Raw genomic sequence first — 19292 nt, 5'->3', positions numbered from 1 at the left:
AATTAGTGATTTACATTTCGCGCTTAGTGTATTATCGTCTCGGTAAATACGTAAACAGCGCAGCGCTCACGTACTACACGCAAAGAGAGAACGTCAACGATTATTTGTACATTCGATGCGACGGGTATATAACTTTAAAAGATGCTTTCTATGAATGGCCACGATTCATCGAGCAGTGAGGCTGATTACAGGATGCACGCGAGGACAGAGCACAAACAGAATTTTATATTTTTTCACTCGCCAAAGTTTTATACAACTATTTAAAAATTCATCCGAAATCCTCACTTTCGGCACACGTATGCTTTTACGAAAAATAATGATCTGCAATTGAAATAAATTATCTGGTAATAATCCTCGAGAATGATCAGTTCTCCATTGTATTCGTAGTGAGAAATATCTTGTTATTACTATATTCTTTTTTTTTTAATATTATTATACCTGTAACGAGCAAGGAAATATTCATAAATAGTGTCAAAATATAAATGAAAATTTGCTTGCGCGTAACTAACATTGTCCTTTTATTAATTCGTTTGCAAATTACTCTCCTGACTTGCGTTGATCTTTCAAATATCATTTGAACAAAATTTGAACGTCCGATCTCTTACAAACATTCTTAACCTTCATTTACAAATCAGTCGCGCGAATCGTACGATCACCGATCGCGTACTAGAAATTTCAACCTTCGAACGAGCTGTGTCGCCAACGAGCGAGATGGTCGCGAAAATAACGACGTGCCTCTCACAGCCAATAGCTCGTGAATGGAAGACAGAAATAGAAGTTAGAACTGCCGCGTCGCTTTGTCTCTCGTCCGCACGTAAAATTAATTTCACAGTCCTACGGTCGAACGGCGTCTCAATGAACAGCGACTCTCAACCATCGCGATGTGCAAATACCAACAACATCGCGGGGAGTTATTCAACCTATCTAGAAAGACTGTTCAATTAGCGATAAATTGCATACATTTTTATTTATGGATCAAGAGGATAATTTTTATTCTATATTTTCGACCATTTTTTCGTGCAGAACCACCTCCTTTCCGCTTGAACCACCAGTTACCGAACGCTCTGTGTATTATGTCTCTCTGTAATATAAGTAAAATCTTTACTTCGAAATAACACACTTGCAGCTTATGCGAGAGTTACATCTCTGTGGTAATAGCTGTATGTCACGCAGTATTAGAAGTCATGACTTGGTCTCACATGAAAATGGACCTCTTCTTCCACGGTCAGGGAACACGAAAGCTCAGAGTGCGACGGTATTCAATGAAAGTAGCAAAGGATTTAAGAGAGTAGTCGCTCTCAATGCTGGAACCACCTTCCCCTAGCAGAGCCGATTCTTCTGCTTGCCCGACCAAAGGCGACAACCGCGAGGATCATTGAAGTGAACGATTTTACGGCACGTAGAAAATAGACGCGTCATCCGTTGAAACGAACGAGGTCCCGATAGTTGTATGCGTTTTATTGCGAGAATAAAATCAGAATAACGCGCGCGATAAACGCACGACGTCGTTGACGACCTCGAAAAACAAACTGTCGTATATGCCAGCGAATATAAATTTCAATCCCTTACTTCCCGCCCCTTAAGTGATCGCGGAATTCTCTGGTTCGCGGCCTTTACGCGCCGATTTAGCAAACAGGTGCAAGTTTCTCTCTGCTAGGAGAAGATGTAGATACAAATAGCAGCTTCGTTTCTAACTTTTTGTACTTGAAGCTATTTCGTTGCAAAATGTGGAAACAAAGATCAGGAGATTTAAATAGTGTAGCTTTTGAATCATGTAATTAATACGAGCCCGAATCGATTAAATGCGATGAAATGATGTACATTGTTTTCTAAAATTCCCTTTATTCCCTTTATTTAAGATTTTTCAAAAAGTGAAGTTAGTCGATTTGTACTGTGAACGGCTCATATATTCGATAAGAAATGAATATGTTGTATTTTTATAATTTTTGGTAACTTGTAAAACAGTCATTAACAATTGACACGCGTCGACAGCCTGATTTAACAATTTCCGTTAATCGCAATCGATGAGCTTATTACCGAATATTATTGTAACGACTGCAAGTTAATTACAACGTGAGATTTCAAGAAATTTCACCGTCGAGTTATTTTGTAGATACACGATAAGTATTATTTCAAAGTTTCATTTCAAAAAGCTTAAATTAAACCATGTAAATGAAACGCAGTTGTCGATAAATGTTTGGTTGGCGAAACGTTGAGTTCACGAGCGGTTATTATATATTTAAATAAAAATACAACAATAAAGGATGCATCATGTTCGAAACGGACGAATGAAACGGTTCCCCCGACCCAACACGACAAGTGGATTCTGCTCACAATGGGGTTTCCTATACTCTCCATAAAATCCGAACTCATCATTCAACGTAATCTACCAACCGCGACGAGTGTCCGCCTCATTAAGCCGAGGCAACAATAGCGCGATTATATCACTTGCAGTTTGCTATGTTCGCACGAAGCCAACGAACGCGTAGCTGGGCATTTCGTAGCGGGTTTCGAGTAAGGCCCATATCAAAAGGGATAGGGATAGGGATAGGCGCGTTGATACGGCACTCCGTCGTGAGATAAAGCGAGAGATCAGGTTTTTGCATTCATTCATGGGTTTCGTGGCCGAGGGCTGAAAAAAGAGAGGTGGAAGTTTGGCTTGAATCGCGGTGCCGGTGTAAACATGCGGGAGAAAGAGAGAAAAAAGAGGCTCTGGCTGTGTTTGGGCGGCTGGAACCCCTTTCATTCGACGTCAGCCCCTCCTGATACCGTATAAAATATAGTATTGTTCGCGCTGTGTTAGTCTAGAGTGGAGAACGAGTATATTTAGGAAAGGGCGGCTTTCTTTCATATGTTAAGCAGATCAGTGTCGGCCGGCGAGATAGAGTGAGAGAAAAAGGGGGATGAGACAGTGGAGCCACGAGGCGAGGATGGCTGTACCGGTGCACGAACGACCCCTTCGTCGACTTCCATCCCCCCGAAAGAAACTCTGCACCGTGGCGCTCCTAAATGATTGCCGGCTTGACTTAATGTTGTGAAAAATAGCCGCGTGCTCTCAGCTCGCGAACGCGCATCCATTCGATATTTTTCTTTATAAGGAGCGAAAAGCGAGGAGGATGAATCCAATTTTTTAGCATCGTATAATTCGAAGCTTCCCGCGCTGCGAACCCTGCGTGGTAATTTTGACGATTTATATTCGTATCTAGGCCCCTCGCGCGTTCGAAGCTCGCTTATATTTTTAGACATTTAACACGTACTGTTACTTTAATAATATTTTCATGACGTAACCAAAGAACAAAAGTAAAAATAATTCCCCTTTCTTCCTCGTAATACTTCCTTCCTTTCCTTTCTTCGATGATGCAGTTAAATTTTTATTAAGAAACGCATCTTCGTGCATGCTCATAAATTGAACTTACCTCGAATTTACGAGCCGAGGAACAGTAAGACCAAGTGTCGCGTAACATTACTTTTCCACGGGAAGAGGAAGTAGGAAGATTACGAGTTCCTTCCACTTGTCGTTACAAACCGAATCTACGATGCTTCGAGCGCAGCGCCATTCCTAAATTTTGACGCTTTTCTTGCGGTTTTATAGCGTCACTCATTTACATGACACACGATGGAAGCTACGAACCGCTCAGTTTATAACGCTTGACTCGAAAGCCAACAGTTTTCGAGAAACATAATTCTTCCGAGTGAGTGATGCATTTTTAAACTCTTTGTCAAATCGAAAGGAAATTTGTATCTGCGTTTTTCCTAATTCTTTCAACAAATTTAAACGAATATAGGATTTAGGATTTACGATAGAATGTAGGATTATACAGGATTTAGTTTCCACATTTTCCCGTCTAAATTCACGTGATCCTGAGTTTACCCTTTCGCGTAGTTGCTGCCTTAGAATTATGACAGTCATTAAATTTGATGAAAACTGAAACTCTGTACATTAAATTTTAATGAACGATTACAGTTTAGAGATTATTAAATTTTCTAAATTCTAGCACGTTATAAACATTATTGAACATGTTGAGTGAAATATAGCTACTACGAAGTACATTGATGGAAATGATTCGAAGGTTCAATTAAATGCTGAAAAAGTTTTTTGTTAACGAAACATAGTTCTATTTCCAAGTCGACGAGATGTTCCAATATTGAACAGAAGTTGGTTCCCGATCAAATGACATAAAATCATAATTCGCGACACGTTCTCCTCGAAGTTGGAAAACGTAAATTTTTATTCTCATTCCGCGGTTATAAGTTCCCATTCCGCGTTTCGACCAATTCTTGTTCATTTGGTACCTGACGATTCGACACGTTTCGTAATCCTCTCATACCACAATAAAAGCATCGCGCGATCGATGACACGGGAGACATCGACAGCGAGGTTACGTGCTGTGTAATTCCAACGAGTTTCCGCGACGACATAAGTTGCTGGTTGACTTTGCCTGGCTTACCAACGCCAACGGGTCGACGTGAGAACAAACGACATCCGAACGAAACAGGGCCCGAGACAAGACAAATAAAAAGGACAGAGAGGGACAGGGCGGAGCGGGCGTTATTATAAAAGTCATAATGAAAATCTAACGATCCGTCAGCCAGCCAGGCAGAACGGTCGTGCTCGAGAAATGAATTTCCGCTGCTAGTGTCCACCCTTCGCTACATAGCGTTTAATCTCTTTGTTTACTTTTGCTTTCAGAACACGTGAGGGAATTCAGCTGCGGGATGCTGTATTACAGGACACTGTACCTGGATAGTAAGAGGGACGCTCTATACGTTGGCGCTATGTAAGTAATGTTCTTTTACTGTATCAACCAACCCTATCCTCAAAGACGGGCAAAATCCTCGTCTAGATCGGACAGGAACTAAATTATTTGATGCAAGTTACAATTTCGCAATGTCTTTTTTATCGGAATTGCAATCCGAAGTACACGTATTTTATATGTATTTGGATCAAGTATTTTTCCAAGTAATATATCATTTGAATAAGTGTTGGTGTATACTGTTAGAGTAATTGTTTCAAATGTCTTTTGTATCAGAATTGCAATCCGAAGTACACGTATTTTATATGTATTTGGATCAAGTATTTTTACAAGTAATATATCATTTGAATAAGTGTTGGTGTATACCGTTAGAGTAATTGTTTCAAATTCATCGATGTACAGTATTTTACGCGTATAATATTTAGAATCTGAATGGTTTAAGAACCACTGTTCTAAACATATTTAGAAAGCATTTCCGAACACTATTTTCTTTAATAAAAATAACTCGAAACACTATATCTTTTACTAACGATAACTCAGAATATATTTATTTGTAATAGTAACTTAACAAACTTAGTAAACTTTAAGATGTATTTAAGGCGTCTGTTCGATAATATACATAGAGCCCTTCCGCGGATGGAAATGATCAGAGCTTGTTCCAGCGAGATCAGGCCTACCGTTATCTTCCCATCTCGCGTAATAAAACGTCGCGCGATGAAAATCTCTCAATAAAAGTTGCGCCTCGGTGTCAAAGCGGGTGCGAGCATCGAGAGCGGATCCCGCGCAGCGGAGCACAGCGGAGCAGAAGGGCGTTGTACGTGTGTACGTGCCGTGGAGCGGATTTTTCCGATTCTCGTGATTAAAATTCTGCGCGGAGTGCACGCGCGGGACGGGAGCGTGCCGATTGATTAAATTTCTCGGTGACATCGAACATTGGATAATCCATGTTTTGAAATAGTCTCTGTATTACAGCGGCGCCGATACACGGCTGGCTTTCGCGATGATAATTATCGTCGCGCTGATTGCGCTGAATTGCCACCAGCGTCCACCCTCTGCGTCCCACCCTTCCTCTACGTTTACTCCGTTTCGCGATCGGTTTTTATTCGAAACCTTATATCGGCGTGCGTGAGTCGAATCAACGCGCAATTTCGTCGTTATTTACCCCGCGTTCGAGATCGAAATGAAAAGTAACGTTCCGTTTGACGATGCAACTGGGTCGCGCGTGAAACATTCTCGCGTATTCGTTTTCTGAAGCGAGTTTTCGACGTTCCCATCGCGAGACGAATGAAATGTTCCCGGCGTCTATTGTTTCGAACCATTGTTATTCAAATTTAATAATCTGTTTATCGCGAGCCATTCAGACAGGGCAGACGTTCATTTTCCGCGATGTTCGACATATTTTTGTGCGAAGTTAATATTAAATTAAAACAATGCTGCGTAATCTTTTCAGTTAATGGGTAACATAAAATAATAATTTCGCGTTGTTAATTATGCGTGTCAAATTCATTGACATTCTACACAGTTTTAACCTAAAATTGATTTCGATCTTAGCAGTTTTCAAATACGACAAATTTTGATGACGATGCACGAAAAAGAAATATACCTATTTGAATAGTAGGAAGGTAACACGAGAAAGAATCAACCCTTCAACTATCATATTATAATTGTCGAGCTTTGAAATATGATATGTAATATTGCAAACTATAATACCAATAATACTTTCACAGGATTGACGTGGAGCAAATTATGAAACACTTAGAGTAACCATCCAGGCTAATTTCTACAAAATTACGTATTTGTTAAATATTTTTCTACAAATTTTAGATGAGCACATTTTTTTTGTGTGATTTATCGCGATAAGTTGCTCTATATTATCTAGCCTTTATCCCTCCGATCTAGACGTATTCGCGCAAACTCGTCGGATGATGCTCAAGTGCGTCTGTACTCCTTTTCGTAATCGGCCCCCTCCGCGGTATTTGCACGCACTCTTAGCTCGGGTACTGAAATATATATACCGCGTTTATGTACCGGATCGTTCCTCTCTACACGAGGGGATGACCAGGTTTCGTTTGCTAAACGTTTCAATTTGCAGAAAGGTAATTTACTGAAACCTTCGGGGCACGAGCGCACGCGGGACGGGGCAAAATGAGGCGAAACAAGTACACGCGAATTAAACTGACTGAACTTTTAAGAACGTTTTCCCGATTAATCTTGGCAATCGGGAAAATGAAGAAAAACGCAGAGCACGGTCACGAGTAATCGAGACGCGAAATTGTTTTCGCAGACAGTGCTCTTAACGGGGACTCCGTAATCGACGAAACTTCATCGGTGACATAATTCTGTCGCTTAGCGTTTAACTCTTTCTTTTTCGGTGCAGTGTTCGTCGCAGATTTGCGTTGTTTTTCAAGGATTATTTATTGATACGTCGGTGCAATATTATCTCGCTACTTTGTCGCAATAAAAGAAAAATGATGAAGGGATGCACCGACTTTCTTTAACTGTTTGATATATTTTGTGCATATTGAATTCTGGGTGTAATAAAAATTGTTTGTACCAAATCAGAACTTTTCTAGAAAACAATGGCATGCTTACAAAAATTATATACAGGGTGGGGCATTTAAAATGGGCCACCTGAATAATTCGCTTACTTTTAGCGATAGAAAGAAAAGCGTAGAACAAGAGTTATTTGTTTTTTTTTGTAGATAAGAATATTACTCATTGAACAAATAGCAAAACAATAGAGTATAGCTTCGTGATCAATTTAAGTGTAGCTATGCGTGGAACCATAAAAGTGAAAAATGCTGAAAATTGTTCAAGTGGTAACAATTATCGTTTCACTAAAATATTCATTAATTTATGGATATAATAATAACCCAGAATTGATTTATTTTTTAAAAGATGAAATGAAGTGCATGCGATAGGGGGTTGATGCTTTTTCTCCTGTGCTATCTGTAGAAAAATCACTTACGTCGGCTTGTACTCTTAACACAATGCTCAAGAGGCAGGGTATCGTTTCTTCTTGAAAACGAAGGTCAAGTTTTAGCGAGTAAAAAGGGAGGGTTTGCTTCCTCAGTGGCGGATAAAGATTGTAACGGGGGGACGTTGCATCATTACTACAGAAGTATTATTTCTTGATTCGGTTCCAACCTTTTCCTCCCTGCCAGTCCCTGTTACTATCCTGCTGGCCATTCACTAGCGTTTTCCTTTGTGAGACTCCCTTCTTAATTTGGTAAATGCCAGCAAAATGCTACGCAACTCCAGTAATGGAGAGGCAGGGTGGAAAGGAACGTCTGAAAGCCGCTGGATACACAAACCGAAGAGCCTCTTGTACGAGGCAACAATAGTTATGTAATATATCTGTTGTGCCAGCAAAAATTATGTCGCGAATTATATCGTCGTCGATTCGAGAAAATAGCGCGAAGCTCGTGGGCAGAATATGCTCGTGAGAAAAGTGTTAGAACAAGATGGTATTTTACAAGTATTTTAAATTTTGTAGCGTACACTTTATCTACTATAATTGATATATTCATGTATTTCTACGCATTCTAGTATATTTTTGTATATTTACTCCTGTCATAAATGTATAAATATCCGCTGCCTAGTTACTATATTTTTGCACATTATACTAGACATTATATGCATGCCGTACTCTTTTAGTGAATACTCCATATTCGAAGGCAGTTTTGTAATAACGAAGATACGCTTTGAACATAGAATACTTGTTTATTCGAAATGTTACACGACCGAAACTTCATTAAGCGCGACCAAATAGCAAGTTTTACGATCATTAAGGCCGTTTTAGCCTGGCTGGAATTACGAACGGTAATCGTAATCGCCGAATCGTATGGATAACGCTTATAAGGACGATTCATTTCACTTATATTTATCGAGTTTATCGACGCTCGGTCGTTCCATTTGCTAAATAATCGGGATAATGAAGGCTTAATCCCAACGGCTTTCAATAAAGTAGTATTATGCTAATGTAATTGGTAATTACGGGATAAACGATAGATATTGAATTTCAAAGTGAACCGCTAAATAAACTGCTAAATTTTCGGCACCGTGCTCGCTACGCGGGATGTCGAAATCACGGATATCAGAATCCAATACGGGATTTTTTATTAGGTGTTCCTAGTATGCATATTGGAATTAGGTATGTCGTTCCTTCCTAGTTTATGCTCCTACCGATTTAATCTCTGGATCGCGGCGCTCCCGTAATGCATATTTATTAACACGTTTCACGCCGTGTTGCTTTTGCGTAACACGTTGACGATCCCATTGTACACGTTTAGGATCTACATGTTATGACTTGGAAAGCTATGAATACCTTATAGAAATAGGATAACAACACACGTGTTGTAGCAGTGAAAAAGGAGCGACCGATACTTTACAAGCTGAAATATTCATTCACGTTTTTCTGTTAGTATAATATAGATTTCAAATGACAGAATGATACAAACAAAAAAAAAACGCTGGATAATTATGCATCAGCCCAACATTTTCACTCTCCGACTTTCAAGAAAAACTCTCGCTTCGTATTTTTACACGAAACTCTCAGTTAATTTCGAATTCTGTGTCTTGCTCGCGATTGAAAAGGACCACATCGGCAAGATTGCCCGACCTGCGGATGACAGCCGTCTCAAACATTAAACTCTCAGGGTGCCTTTGGACCGTCTGGATAGCTCATTTGGTAAAACAGTCGCGCGGCAAACGAAAGATACAGGCCTCGAATACCTCTCCGGCAAATCTAACCGTTTCCTTTCCTCCCGGCGAACTCAATTTTACTGTCAAACAAATCAGAACGCTTTGAAGAATCGCGGTGAATTTCGCGCGGCAACGAATGCGTCAGGCAGCTCGCTTCGTGCCACGCAAGAAATTCCCGTCGAAACGACGCGAAGTTTCCTCGTGACCGAGGGAGATTCGCAAACGAAACGAGATTACGGGGAGAGTAAATCGGATAAGGGCGACAGGGAGGTAAGAAATGACGAGCGCGCAAGACGCTTCTGCTTTTGAAGTAACTCCGTTCGTTTCTGTAATGAGATGAGTATGCCGTATGGTACGGCAGGAAGGGGATGTAAAGGACGACTTACGTTCAAACTGCGTTTTCCAACGACAGAGTGTAGTTCGATTTTATGGTTTCGAAGGGTTTGTCGAAATTATTCGGGTATTTGAATATTCGTCCCTCAATTTTTATTATATTTTTATATATATTTAAATACGTATTAAGGTTTTGTCTGTTTAAGAGAAAAACTTTATTAGTCACTGAAGAGGGCTGCGGTGACTGATGTACTTCTGTATTACAATGAAGTTATGGAGCTTTTCAAAAAGAGAGCAGAATGGATAACTAATTTTTATAGTTTCATAGATGCATTGAAAGAAGATTATCCATGGAGTTGTTTCAATTTTTATCTGTGTTATAATTCGTAGTTCTAGTTCAATCAGGGACCACCGTTATTGATGCAATACATTACAAGATAATTATTTATAATTATTGATAAATTAGTATATCATTAATAATTTGTTTTTCGTGGTTATTACACGTATTTCAGATACGTTTCATATTCTTTATTCATATTAGCGTATCTATGATTAAATACATAAGGTCTTCAGTCTATTATTCAAATTTATTCTCAATCTTCATTGTGTCCCTCTTATTAGAAAATAAATATAACATAAGTATCCAATTATTTCTAAGAGAAACCAAATGTTAGTCGGAATAGTTACACTCAAAGAAACAAATTTCAAATTGAATCCATCCTAGTAGATAAAAAATACAGCCAGCTATCTAACAATATTCAAGAGCAGAAAGAACGATAACCTTTTTTGCATTTATTTAATTTTTGACGTTTCTTATTTTCTGGCTTCGTTCCATGGCCTCGATTCCGTGGCTCTCTCTGCTATGTACCTATCCCCCGACATAGTCGCTCTACAATATCGGATTCCGATGAGAATTCTGCGCAAAAGGAAAACGATTCCGACATTCCTCTTCCAATGATGCGAAACGATTAAGCCCTATGATCTTCGAGCGAACGGGTTCAATGATGTGACTCTCGATTTCAGACGAAAGGCCGGCCGGGTGTAATTTAATTAAAGGCTTGGATAAAATGCTGCGCGTTATTCGCGAACTCGAGTTTCTGCGAATAATCGATTCTGTGCTCTCTCCAAAGCAAATCGTGCGAGCTGCTTCGGCTAGAGGTGTAGGTCGATCGCTTGGGAAACGATTGATTGAATTTTCGAGTGATGCTTTTGGAACGCGAGGGTGATGATTGGGGAACGAGCGAACAGGGGTTGAAAATGAATGCTTTTCGATTTTTTAGAAATTTCTTGCGAGACAGAATATCGCGGAAAACATTTTATCTCCTTTTTCAAATGAAACGTTTAGGAAGAATCGTTGCTTTTCATTGATTAACCGACAAGTCGATTGTATGGAAATTTTGATTTTTACACAGTATGTATGAAGGATGATTGTAGTGATGTAAGAGTGGATGCAGCGAGAATGGAAAGACTGCAGAATGTAAGAATGTGTGTGCGAGACGGTTTAGGTGAAAACATAAGTTGCGCGACGGGGCATCGAAGCAAGAATCGGGAGACGATAGTCAGTCGATCGCGAGCATCCGAGAAATACCATAATTCTTTAATTAAATATTATTTCGTTCAATACTGGCTTTATTCCCCTGATCCTCGCTAAAAATAGAATCCCACATGTAGAATTATGTCTACCTTAAAATTTATTGTTTCGTTGTGACAGTTATTAACGGACAATTTATTATTGCTATTACTAACGCTACTTAAAAGCAGACGGTGCATTTCCTACACCAAAAATAATTTGAAAAAAGTCGCAAAATATAATCCCGCCAATGGATTCGCTATCTTGGCGAGCACCAATTTCGTTCGACGGTTTTCGCACCGAAATTACCACAGAGGATTTGCCTTTTCCCGCGAAACAAGCCCCGGAACACAAAGAAAAATAACATCTCTTTGCGGGGCGAAATTTCACAAAAACAGCGACCAGTATAATACCGTGTCGATCGAATGAAAAATAAAAGGGATAAACGTATCCGCGCAGAATAATGGACAAAGGGGCGCCCGGCCGCGATGGAGTTAAATCGATACGTCAAAACAAATTGCTCGATAATGCCTCGACCTCTCGGCCCGCCCGAACGCGCGATAATAAATTCTCGTGCTCGCGTAAGAACCGTCGGTGCACCGTGGACTTTGGTAAGGCGAAAACGGAAAAGAAAAAGAAAAAAGGGGAGGGGGAAAAATGAAGGCAGAATGGAGGCAAAACGGTGTGTAATCGACGCACGTTTCAGGTCGTCGTTGATGGTGATAAGTGGCGAGCGATCACGCTTTCACATCCGCGCGAATTGCGCTGGTCGCATGGTAGAGGGGTATACGTGTTTCTAACCATATCCCGTCTCGATTCTAACCCCTCTCCCTTACTTTTATGATCCCTTTTTCCCCGGGTATCAACGGAGGGGGATCGATACTACGTGCGAGCATCGTTCCTCGTTAATTAGAAAGGTGATACCCATTAATTGTAGTTCGAGAATCGGCAGCCGCATTTCGATTCGCTCCACAATTAAGGCACGCTAATTGAACGCTTCCAATTATCAGTCCGAGAGAATCGTTGGAGTGCTGCGGAGGAAAAATAACTAGTTCGCTGATACCGAGTCTGAATAGACTCTCTCGTCTTCTCGAATAGTGCTGTGACATGGAAATCTTTTGAGATCCACATGGAACAGTGATCGCAAACCTTGGGAGGTGTATGAGCTACTGTGTTCAATTTGTAATTTACATTAGTATGCTTGAGTAGTAGTTCTTACTAGTAAGCCTGTATACGCTAGTGTGTCTTTTCGTTTGGATAAGTGGTCGAAAATGACGGAATAGGAACATTTCTTTTTGACAAAGTTAATGTTGAGATATATTTTAGAAAGATCTACATTATATTTATAAACTACTGAAGCATAGTTAACATTTTGTCTAAGATGCTTATCACGATTTTGACCAAATTGCCCAACTGTCTTTTTCAAAACGTTAAGGCATAATCAATCTTCCAAAGTGACTTATACAAGAAGACAGTCGTAGTCTTATTAAATAGTAAAATAATCACGTCTGAACCGATAGCATAATTTTATAAGTGAATCCAGTAATTAGCGAGATTCCAAGACTCATTCAAATTAATGCACCGTCTATGCTAAATTTAACCTCGTTTACCTTTAGACCAAATCTAATAAATATCGACGATTTGTCAAGAAATACTCAACAACCTTAATTTAAATTTATTTGTCTTATCTTTCTAAACGAACGTAGTATCATTTTTTCACGATATAATATTCAACAAATATTAACTGCTCAGACTTTTACATCATGCAATATATTTAATTATTCTTTTTATCATTTTTATCGAACAGGAATTAGGTTCTGCTGCGTGTCATTTGAAGTTTCAATAATTTCTTAAAGACTATGTCAACTCAATCTATAGTAATAGCTTCAAGGTGAATGATATCAACATCTCGCCAATAAATATTAAAGAAAGCGTGAAACATGATGCCGTATACGATTACTCTCGTGAATAAAATAAATGTACAGGATGTTCGGCAACAGGTGTCTGAAACCTTAAGGGATGATTGCAAACGTGGACTAAATTAATGCTTCATAACATTTTTACGTAGATAAACGTTTGTACTAGTTTCATTTCTTTCGATTAATTTCTGTTTGATCATATAACATTAAATTATACCTAATCGACAAAACGCAAATATATACAGGCTGAGACAACTAAACTGTTACAGAGCAGTAATACCTAAACTATCGTAGATACAAATAAGTGAATCCAATATTGCCCCTATCCACTATTGCTTTTTTTTGGTCAGGATGCTGAACCTGCATCAAGACCACCACCATGTTTCCCACTGACAGTTTTTCCTATCACAAAAAACACGCGAAATATTTCAGATTTAAGAGTTAGGTAGAGTGGGATATCCTAATCTAAAATGACCTAGTGAACTGGAGAACATTTATACGCCTTTGCCACTAACTGGTTATCGCTTGGATTCGCTGGATCAACTTTAATCGTCCAAATATCGGCAATATCGCATGGCATGACTTGATACCGTTCCGTTGAAATGGAACGCAATTTCCCTGATTTGGTGAAAATCGCGATCTACGAGGGTTCCTCGTGCCCTCGTTCTTTCTTTGCTTCCCCTCCGCGACGATTCGTTATTTTTTCACGGACCCGTTCGCTTTTATTTCGCTTCTCCGACCCTCTGGATTATATTCTACTCGGTAGGTTTGGGTGCGTTTCCTTGTGCATATCGATCGACGCGGGATAAGAATTCGCGAAAGCAACGAGCGTTCACTACGTTTCTAAGTGAAAAGTGTGCAGAATTACCGCGATACGTCGCGGGAACATGCTATCGGCCGCTGCCGATAGCGGGGTGCTGTAAAAGGACTGCATCGATTAGGGTTGATCTTGGTAATAAACACGAACGTCGCGGTAATAGAATGTGGGCGTAGCTCGGTGTTAATGCACTCTATGCATCGCGTAGATTAGTTTGTTCTTGCGGTACTTTCAGTGCCCATTCCCCTTAGTCTTTTTTACGTTGATTATGAATCTCCATAATGGCAGCGGCGGCTCTTGGAAACTCTTTATTCGTATTCCGTGACGCTAAGGAGGGAATTTTTACAACTTCATTTTATCTTTTCGTTTTCACGTGTAGTTGCCAGACCTTATCGCCAACTAGTGGTGGTAATATGATCAATTAAATAATTAGCGTTTTTTCTTTATAGATTAATTCCAAGTGAAAGTTATTATGCGCTTTATTCCAGTCACTTTGAGGCTACGATTGCATTATTTCTGCAGCTTATCGGCCGGTCGTATCGAAGCTTTTGTAGGTTAGGCCTGGAGTAGACCCGGTTGCATTTTCAGGTGGTGTTTCACTCGATCAGCTTAAAATTTCCTTCGTCATTTGATTTGCAAGTTACGTTTCAGTATAATTAATAGAGTTCAACTGATTTTTTATCGAACAGTGTCACGGTTCGTTTTATATTTTAATACGCGATGTTATAAATACAACCAGAAACAGTAAAATAATAATTATTCTGCGGTAAACCTTTTGGAAATTGAAGCGAGCCTCGGATGCTGGCATAAAATTGACTCTGTCGAAATATAACGGTAAACGACGCCATTATGTTTTACATAATTAAACGGGCGGCGGTACGGCGCGATTCTGGAAACACGGTAAACGCATTTAGCGAATCAATCGGAATCCGACGGATGTGATTAGATTTCATGCATGACCGAAGCTGACCGTTTTAGCAATTGATACGGCATAATACAGCATGGCCGTTTGAAATCGATAAACGCGTATTGTTCTACTGGGCCAGACCTCGCGATAATCGCTTTAGCGAGATATTAAAATATTTCTCTTCTGAAATGGCAAACGAAGGAAAAGGTTAATACCTCGAGGAAAAGGAATAGTATGCAAATTAGTGGAAACGAATCCGTAACGATACTTTTTGAGTTATAATGTTCAATATCATTTAACGTGATTAAAAGAAAAGATCATAATCAAATGAAGACGTTTCAGGGAAAATAGTTTTTTGATAAAGTAATTGAAAATAAAAATAAAAATATATAAAGAGAAATGAACAAAAAAAATTTAAGGAAAGAGACTTGATGATGAATATCGAATAATTAAAGATGATAAAGACTAAGGTTTTATTTAATTATTTCTTCGTCGATAAAGATAGAGACAAATATTCCTTATTTTAAGTTTTATATATTGTATATGTTACTTTTACTTAAATTGTGTAATTTATCAGCTGTTTAAATTGATAAATAAATATAAATAAAATAAAGTTTAGTCTCAAACTGCGCTTAATTTGTTGATTATTTTTGCCCGGTAAAGTGAAAAACATTCAATCCGCGAGGGATTAATTAACGAAAATCGATTTCGCTGAGCCTCGTGCGCGATCATACGTGATAAACGGCAAAATCCATCCAGCAATCCTTCAAATATAATTGAAAACGTGGTGTATTTTATTCTTAATTAAAGAAGGATAATCGTTCGTATAGGATTTGTGTTGCAAAATATAAAGTACATTTCGTGCTCGTCGATTTGCTCGGTTCGTCGAGTCGATTTCCTGCGGCTAAATCGATTTCACCAAGAAATCAGGATTACTCGACGAAGCTGCGATTTGCAGAAGGTCGAACGTAACCTTTTGAATTCGAAAGGTGATTCCCAGTCGTCACTGGATTTTACGTGACAATTTGAGTGTCAAATGCAAAGCGAAAATTTGTATCTATGTTTGATTTCCTTGAATTTCGAATCGTTACTGTCATTATTAGTCCATGAACAAGTTGTTAATTGTGTAATTTTTTAGAAATTGTAAAATGGTACATTTTAAAATAGCGGTAAGGTTTTTCGACTGAAAATTATTTCTTAAATCTCTATTCTTTCAAATGATTCGGAACCTTGTATCGTTTTTTAGAATCTAGAAGGTGATGGCGGAGAAAAGGTAGAGTTAAATTAATTTCATTACAGAAAAAGCTAAAAAGTCAATCGAAAATATATGATAAAACTTAGAAAATAATTTGCAATGAAAATTTCAAAAGATATATTCTGACATTTTTCATAAAAATCGTGTTAAACAGGAGTGTTTCCACTCCTTTCAATTTTGAGAAACTCTTTATACCGCTTCCACGAAGTACAACTATCTTTGACGCCTACGGGCGTTATAAAATTCGTGCAAGTGACTGGTGTCAGAAGCCGTCAAAAATTGGAAAACGAAAGAAAAAGAGAAACGTAAAAATCGCGCTGGAATCCTCGTAAGAGATCGTCCCCTGGGTGCGAACTATTTCGAAGCTGACTGGGCGCTTTTTTTTTAAATCGAAAACACGATGACTTCACGCTCACGCTCCCGCCGCCATCGATCACCCCTACAAATTGCTTTCGTACAAAATTTTTCCTTCCCGTTTTGTCTCGAGCGACGAGCTCGCACGTACAACGCTCGCCCGTCCCATCCATCCACCTGCTCAGCCCTCGGGAAAGTTCTCCAGAGCGAGAACTAACTCGACGCGGCTGGATTCCAAAGTACGGATTTGTTTTTCCGCGTCGCTATTTACTTTTTCACGGCGGCGTGCGCAGGATGAATGAGGAAGGAAACCTCGAAGGGTGAAGGAACTGGGTTTCCCTGTTTTCTTCTTTTTTCGCGCTACCCACGGATTTCATACTACTGCGCACTTCCATCGAAGGCCAATGACGAATGGTTATCGGAACAAAGCAATGCGCCGCTTCGGCGCTAATGTTGCGAAACGCTTCAAAACTGGGTAAATTCGATTTACGACCGACCATGACTGGCGTTACGTGCACAAGTTTCGTTTGATCCCTGTCGACTTGCACTTTTGCTTTCAATTTTTCGAGTTTATTTCGTGTAATTAGTTGACGTGTTATTTGTGCATAGATAGTGCATACCATATATAGCAAAGTATGATGACAGATTAGTAAGGATCAATTATACAAAATCAGTCATGGAAGCTGGATGTGCTGTATCCGTTTTGTGTGTGATCTTTTTGTATTTTTCATTACTATATAATATTATACGAATTTAATTTTTTAACGCCTAATGATTCTAATTGGAATACTTTGGAGGTAGGTTAATTCAAAATTGTCGATTTTAGAGATTTCTTTATTTTCGAGTCATCGCATTCGTCTATCAAACTGGTAATATGCTGACATTAAATTTGTATTGATATTATTAACGCAAGAAAACTTTTACTCTGCTTCTACCAATATAGAAGTATCATGATTTTATTTACCAGAACAATTCTATGTTTACCTACGAGTGTACTTGGAAATGCTGCTTTTTTCCGCAAGAGACTTATAGAGGATTCGAATGTAACTAGCCAGGATTCCAGCCTAATCGCCAGATGCTTGATGCCACAGTTAGCGAAGAAATCGAGATCATCCTTCTCGAGCCTCGTTACTCGAGATTCTTGCCAATTAGTGGAGCCCTGGTTAGGAATCTGTCTAATCATTTTCACCGAGGGATGAAACAATAGCACGTATGCCCCCGCGAACGAGGAGGTCGGACTTGGAAAAATCTCGGCTCTTTCCAGTTTCCGGTTTCTGGGTCACTCGTCGAGTAGTTCCGTGTTTTTGAAAAATTCGCGGAATCTGCGCGAACGAGATCCGGAGGCTTGGTGGAAAATTAAAGATACCTGGGAGTGCTGTGCAATTGAACCCGTTCGACGTTCGTCCTAGATTCTTGTTCGTTGCGAAAAGATCTCGAAAACGCATCGTTGAATCGAGATAAACACATGGGTTAGTACCCGTGAAATTTCGAAGGCGAATCGTAGTCGCTGAATCGGAAAGAAAATTCCACGGAGGTTCTCGTTACCTTCGTTTTTATCGCACGGTCTTACGTATGTACGACGTCGGTGAGAGGTCGTGCAATCGAGTGCGGGGTGATTCCTCGCGCAAATGTAAGTGGGAAACGTACAATGAAATTGTTTCTTCTGAATCTTTGTTTTTGAAGATATCAATTTTTAATAGGATTTCTAGCAAAGGTTTTAAAAGACACTTTTTGAAATTTTCATTTAAAATTACTATTTAGCTATGTCCATTTTTCCCAATTTACTTTTCAACATTTTCTAGAATACTTATAAAATTAATTTAGTGGAACTTTTTCCCTACCTGTTTCAATATATGAAATACAGATATACTATACCTATTTCTACCATGAGGTGTCTTTTGACGCCTCAAGGATTTTATGACACTATCTAATCTTAGATTAAATAGTGTTATAGTGATATAATGTTAAAATTTCTCGGGCACCTATGCAAATGAGTTGTACATGCCGTGTCTGACCATTACGCGCTATTTCTACTTGCGTTGGAGACTGTATGCATCGATAGTGGCTGACCTAGTAGTAATTATAATTTCATACTATTGAATACAAGAATTCTTCATAGAGCGTATCATTTACAAGCTATCCAAGATGATTATACTACGTACCTCATCCTGTACCTTTTCGTCGGATATTCCCGAACAAGTTGGAGGATTCTGCTTCAAAGGAGGATGTCCCGATAAAAGCAGAATGGAAACGAAGAAAGTTCGAGCTGTATCGAAAAAGAGAGTGACAGTTGAAAATGCGCACGGGAGGATAAAGGTTCTCTTCCCCTTCGATGCTCATAGAAATTCCGTGCTGTTCGCGAGCAGTTTCCAAGGGCAGAACGCCGTAAGCAAAGTGCCACGTTCGCGTGCACAACCATATATAACAGTGTGTAGATAAGGTAGAGTCGAGGCAGCCGAGTAATATATCTCGTAGACGTACGCGAGAGGCATTTACATCTCGAGCATTCGATTATCGCCGTGTACTGTACGAATTGTTGCAACAACACTTGACGTTTTTCTATATTTTCTGTTACAGGGACAAGGTGTTCAGGCTGAATCTGAGCAACATCAGTCACTCGAACTGCGAGGTGAGTGTTCTTTTTGTATTAATTAATCCTGAAACTAATACTCAAATTAA

At 39.3% G+C, this 19292-nt stretch overlaps 1 protein-coding gene across 2 annotated transcripts in view; it reads left to right on the top strand.

Annotated features, from left to right (window-relative positions):
* Positions 1–19292, top strand: part of LOC128890073 (semaphorin-2A) — a 311724-nt gene that overhangs the window by 237892 nt on the left and 54540 nt on the right. For both annotated transcript variants that reach the window (XM_054148268.1, XM_054148267.1), the window contains exons 2-3: positions 4691–4778; positions 19191–19242. In XM_054148268.1, coding sequence (XP_054004243.1) covers positions 4691–4778; positions 19191–19242 — 140 coding nt within the window. The remainder of the gene's footprint in view (positions 1–4690; positions 4779–19190; positions 19243–19292) is intronic.

This window comes from Hylaeus anthracinus, unplaced genomic scaffold (genome assembly GCF_026225885.1).
Source record: "Hylaeus anthracinus isolate JK02 unplaced genomic scaffold, UHH_iyHylAnth1.0_haploid 12000, whole genome shotgun sequence".
NCBI lineage: Eukaryota > Metazoa > Arthropoda > Insecta > Hymenoptera > Colletidae > Hylaeus > Hylaeus anthracinus.
Note: the sequence above shows the minus strand (reverse complement) of the source record. Positions and strands in the feature narration are given on the sequence as shown.